The following is a 6,000-nucleotide window of genomic DNA, read 5'->3' on the forward strand; positions in this document are numbered from 1 at the left end:
TGTTTGTTTTTTTAAGATTTACTTATTTATTTGGGGTGGGGAGGGGCAGAGGAAGTGGCTGGATCACATGACCTTGAGATTGGGACCTGAGCAGAAGGCAGAGGCTTAGCCCACTGAGCCACCCAGGCAGCCCTCAAACAGTAGTTCTAATCGAGAGGTGATTTTGATGTCTAAACAGGAAAGACTGCTGTTGCTTCAGAGACCAAATGGAGGCAAAAGCAAACATCTACGGCCTCACATTGATGAGCTTAGACAGGAAGTTAAAGAGAAAGAAAGATTAACTCCAGAGATCAGGTCTAGGGGGAGGTCTACTGATCAGGAGGGAGAACGGGGACCATGTAGAAGGGATTCTTCAGGGCTGGAAACCAGAGCCAGGCCAAACAAGTAATGTGACACTGAATTCATGACTAATCGCAACGGTACGTACAGTTTATAACCGAAGTTACTTCTCTCTAGACTGTACTCTGGAATCAGTCGGCTCTGGGTGCGAGGCCACAAGCGTGGGGTGAGGAAAATACAGGGACCAGGAATGTGTCACGGGGAGGGGAGAAGTCCCGGCAGTGTGACCGGGGAATGGCCAGGGCTTCCCCAGTTGTGCGGGGTGGTGGCGCCGGCACTTGCTGGGGAGGAATCTTGCCACAGCACTACCGCTGAAGTTTCTCCTCTTGGCTGGGGTTTTACAAGTTAGAGAGGGTACCGTGGATTAAATCAGAACACCACTTTTTCTGTCAGGGGTTAAACTTTTCCAGATGTGAGAGATGGGCATCCTATTCCTGGCTCACCCAAATATGAGCTTAGTAATAAAATTTAAGGGCTCCGAGAGAACGTGAGACTGAAGCCGGGACTAGCTAAGCAGATGGACCCTTTACTCACTTTGACGTTCGCTCAGTCAGACCCCTGTGCAACCGCACTGGAGATTTTTGGCCACAGTAAAATTTTACAGAGACACTGTTTCTACCCAGGATATGGGAGTGTCACAACGTGATTTATCAGCAATGCCTTTAACACACACTGAAGAGCACTCAGGGAGCAAAGGGAATGTCAACTCCCGGGTCATCTGCCATATTGCAAACATTAATGCCTCCCTGGAGAGTCCACTCGATCCTTTCTTGACAAACTGGAAACTGAAGCTAATGCACAAGCCCCCCCCATAATTGTTGTTCCTTAGGGATTTATTTGTGAGGGGGAGAGTGAGCATTAATTGAATACAAACCAGCAGAGATCTGGGGAAGATAGAAACCTGGAGCCCTAAATCCCCACCTTGGGACTGGGATGAGGACAAACTAAACACAGTAGCTCGGAATAGGTTGACCTTCCTGAAGCCCCTTCCTTGAGACGTGTGCCAAAACTCCTGTTTGCTCTTTGGTCAGAGGAGGCACTGACCCTCTACGTTGCCTGGCCTCCGGGGAAATGGTGCTATGGCCAGATGCTGCCTGGCAAGGGACCAAACCATTTATTTCCCTATTTCCAAATGTCAAGCCAGAAATGGCCACACACGAGAATGTAGCAGAAAGACATGTAGTGCAAGCGTTCACTTCATCTCCTTTGGCAATGGAAACCCCTGCCTTGCTCTGCCCGGTTTCCAGTACCTTCCCTGGACTCAAGGATGTTTAGAAGCAAATAAATTCTGGCAGTCCCAGTAATATGTACTGTGGGGAAGGAGGAAGTGGAGGCTTAAAAGAAATAGAACAAGGGTTCCTACCCTAAAAAAGCTTATAATCTAGTTGGAGAGACAAACAATATACATGAAATCACTGAAAAATAATTTTAATTATCCAAATCTATAGGCAAGCAGGGGCACTGTTATGTCCACATCATTCAAAGTAACAGTTTCCCCAACTCATTTCTGAGTTTCTCTTCATTTGGTTGATGTCTTCATGCTGTTACTGCTGTCTGCAACTTTTTTAAGTAGTGGATTTAGTTTTATTATGCTTCTTTGGGGTACAAAAAATTAGTTCGCCTACAGGCACCAGAATAAGCTCCAGCTGGATGGTGGGACACCTAGATTGTGAGCATACGGGTGGTAAGTATGGCATTCAGAATAACCCACTGATGAGGATGTTCCAGGGGCACTGGTGTGTGTGTGGGGGGTCAGTCAGTTAAGGGTTCAACTTTTTTTTTTAAAGATTTTATTTATTTATTTGACAGGCAGAGATCGTAAGCAGGCAGAGAGGTAGGTAGAGACAGAGAGAGGGGGAAGCAGGCTCCCCACTGGGGAGGACCCTGGATCCAGGACCAGGGATCATGACCCAAGCCAAAGGCAGAGGCTTTAATCCACTGAGCCACCCAGGTGCCCCTAAGGGTTCAACTCGTGATCTTGGCTCAGGTCTTGATCTCAGGGTCATGAGTTCAAGCCCAGAGTTGCACTCCAGGCATGGAGCCTACTTAAAAAAAAAAAAAAAAAAGAAGAAGAAGAAGAAGAAAAGATAAGAATATTCCAGGACTTACTTTGCAAATTTAATGCAGAACTGAGTAAAGTATTTCCGCGTGGAAGCCAAGTTGTCACGGATGATAGGGACATTCTGTTTAATGTGAAGAATGACAGAGGTGACATAAGGGCTCTGGTCACCAACGTGCTCCACGTTCTGCCACTGCATCTGAAAATGGAGATGGAGAAGAGAAATCTTTAGATCCCTCACAGGAGGACAGTCTGACCCGTTCCGGAAGAAGGGGCAGGCGGAATGGCAGTGAGGTTAGAGCTTAGCCTCACAACCACCATTTTATCTTGGGCAGTGCTTCTTACTTTGTCTGCCGTGGCTGACTGTGGATAAAAACAAGTAAGCCCACCTTATCCTGGCCAGTGAGGTGTGACTTAGCTATCTTTTCCTAACCTGTCCCTCTGATGCTTGAAATAGCCATCCCTTCCCATCCATCTTGTAAAGGAGCCCTCACCAGGCAGGTGAGCTGGACGGTCCTGTGGCAGTTCTGTCAGAAGAGGGGTGTGGGGGGACAGGGCAGGGGCAGCCACTTGTGAGCACCTTGGTAGCTTGGGAGAATGGAGCTGGTTGGGGCTAAGTGAAATGAAATCCGGATGAGGGCTACTTAGGTCTTTCTCTCAAGTAAATTGTGAAGAGGGGAGGATTTTTGAAAAAAGGGAGCTGGACCTGATGTGACATGTGTGACTTAACTTCAAAATAACCTGGAGTTAGGAGTAGATAAAATAAGATTAATGAAGCTGGGTGACGGGTCCATGAGTTCTGTTATACTGTTTTCTCTACTTTTGCACACAATTGAAAATTTTCTGTAATAAAACATTCAAACCTTACTCCTAAAACCTTTGAGATTCTGTTGGGGTTTCCATTAAGGGAAAGAAAAGAAGATCCCTGGCCATTACAAAGGGGCGGGTCAGAGGGTAAGACAGTGACATGAGGAAGAGGGCGGGAAAGTGGGGCAGGGACTGTGTGGATGGCAGGTGCTGGGCAGACCAGCACCACTGAGAGGACCCGAGTGATCCCTGAGCAAGCTGTGAACACAAAAGAGAGACCTGTTTGGTTCAAGCTCTAACCATATGAGAGTTGGGAGAAATGCTCTGGAAAATGTCTATAGTAAAACAGGGAAGGACGCAATGCTACAGTGCCTCTCCCACCTTGGATACAGAAGGAGGAGAGAGCCTGCGGAGCAGGCAGCAAATGGGCACTTTAATCCTGAAAAGAGCAGGAATGTCCAGGAGGAGTTCTGCTGAGTCAGCCTCTCCGAGTGGAGCTGGGCTGTCTGTTAAAAAGATCCGAAGCCAAACACACACCATAGAATATGTTCATAGAAGGAGGGCAGTAGTTCTGAGGCCCTGATGTCTCTGGCAAGAAAACACCATTTTTTTTATAGAGCTCTTGGGGAAAGGAAAAATTCAATACTGAAGGAACTTGTTTAAAAGAATCATATTGTGCATGAACGACTCCCCAGTGCCTGGGAAGCTTGAGTGACTCTACGTTTTGCCCTAATGTTTCGTCAAATCAGCAGATATTTATATTTTAAAAGCTTTAGGTATGTGTAAGCATATAAAAAAGCAGGAAGGACTTCCATCTTCATTTTAGAGATAAGAAAACCAAGCCCTAGAGACGTGCAGTTTTATGCAAGGTTCCACAACAAAGTGCCAGAGAGAAAAAGGTCCCCAAATTTTTTATGAGGAAGAATCAGAAACAAACAATGGAGTAACAGTGGAAAGTTCTGTATGAACTGACTTTATAGTCTAATGCTTTGGTTATGTGTAATGTTTTCCTCATTATCTTTTTATCTTATTCAAAAGGCTTCTTTTCCCATCTGATTTCAGAGAGTTGACCCATCCAAACAGTGAGCATCCTAGGTGAGGAGCTTAAATGAGCTCACAGGGTGAGGCCAAAACTGACAGATGCTGTTAATGTCTATACTTCATCTTCTCCCCAGGTCCGCAGCAACACCTGGAGCAGAGCATTCTGGGTAAACACGGAATCTGGGAAGGGAGTTCGATGCCCCTCTCCTCCAATGGCCATGAATGACTATTCATGAATGACTATTGTTTTCCAAGTTGGCAGCATTTTGTATTTCAACATCTCAAAAAGTTAATAATTACCTGACAGAAGACAACCGTAAAAGGAGGTGGGGATGTGGCCTGTCATTGGCTACAAAATAACTCTGAAGACAGCGTGGGATGACGGACTCTGAGTTCCCACTGGTGAGCTAACCCCTCTTGATCACCATTGGCCATGCCAGTACACATCCACATTTGCAATATATGTGAAAAGATCTGATTTGCTTTAATACCTTAGCCAGTTATGACTCTACTGGTCAAATTAAAAGAAGTATTAGCAAAAACAAAGTAGATTTGTGAGTTTAAATTTAAGTCAGCTTAATGACATAGGAAAACCATTTAAGCTGCTGGAGAACAATGAAAGTTGATGCTGGTTTTACTATTTAAAAAAGAAAAATCTAGGAGGAGTCAAGATGGCGGAGAAGTAGCAGGCTGAGACTACTTCAGGTAGCGGGAGATCAGCTAGATAGCTTATCTAAAGATTGCAAACATCTACAAATCCAACGGGAGATCGAAGAGAAGAAGAACAGCAACTCTAGAAACAGAAAATCAACCACTTTCTGAAAGGTAGGACGGGCGGAGAAGTGAATCCAAAGCGACAGGAAGATAGACCGCGGGGGGAGGGGCCGGCTCCCGGCAAGCGGTGGAGCAACGGAGCACAAAATCGGGACTTTTAAAAGTCTGTTCCGCTGAGGGACATCGCTCCAGAGGCTTAACCGGGTTGAAGCCCACACGGGGTCAGCGTGGCCTCAGGTCCCGCAGGGTCACAGAAGGATCAGGGGTGTCTGAGTGTCGCAGAGCTTACAGGTATTAGAACAGGGAAGCCGGCTACAGAGACAGAGCCGAGGAGTGACTCTCAGCTCGGGGTTACCTTGAACTGGTTGCAGGCTCGGTCAGCTCGGAGCGCGGCCGGAGGCAGGGTGACGGGAGTAAATTGGCGCTGTTCTCTGAGGGCGCACTGAGGAGTGGGGCCCCGGGCTCTCGGCTCCTCCGGGCCGGAGACCGGGAGGCCGCCATCTTCATTCCCGCCCTCCGGAACTCTACGGAAAGCGCTCAGGGAACAAAAGCTCCCGAAAGCAAACCCGAGCGGATTACTCAGCCCGGCCCCTGGTAAGGGTGGTGCAACTCCGCCTGGGGCAAAGACACTTGAGAATCACTACAACAGGCCCCTCCCCCAGAAGATCAACAAGAAGCCCAGCCAGGATCAAGTTCACCTACCAAGGAGTACAGTTTCAATACCAAGGAGAGCAGCGGAATTCCAAAGGAGGAGAAAGCAAAGCACGGAACTCATGGCTTTCTCCCCATGATTCTTTAGCCTTGCAGTTAATTTAATTTTTTTTCTTTTTCAATTTATTTTTCTTCTTCTGCTAAATTTTTTTAACTTTTACCCTCTTCTTTTTTTAACGTTTTTTAACTAGTTTATCTAATATATATATATATTTTTTTTCCTTTTTATATTTTTTTCTTTATTGGTTTTCTTTTTTTAATTGTTTTTT

The 6,000-nt window shown here is 46.3% G+C and overlaps 1 protein-coding gene across 2 annotated transcripts in view; it reads right to left on the bottom strand.

Moving 5' to 3' along the window:
• Positions 1-6,000, bottom strand: part of LOC111151584 (VPS53, GARP complex subunit) — a 142,350-nt gene that overhangs the window by 22,322 nt on the left and 114,028 nt on the right. For both annotated transcript variants that reach the window (XM_022509660.1, XM_022509661.1), the window contains one exon: positions 2,449-2,597. In XM_022509660.1, the coding sequence (XP_022365368.1) occupies positions 2,449-2,597 (149 nt within the window). The remainder of the gene's footprint in view (positions 1-2,448; positions 2,598-6,000) is intronic.

The sequence above is a fragment of the Enhydra lutris genome, unplaced genomic scaffold (genome assembly GCF_002288905.1).
Source record: "Enhydra lutris kenyoni isolate GAN:26980312 unplaced genomic scaffold, ASM228890v2 scaffoldscaffold26, whole genome shotgun sequence".
NCBI lineage: Eukaryota > Metazoa > Chordata > Mammalia > Carnivora > Mustelidae > Enhydra > Enhydra lutris.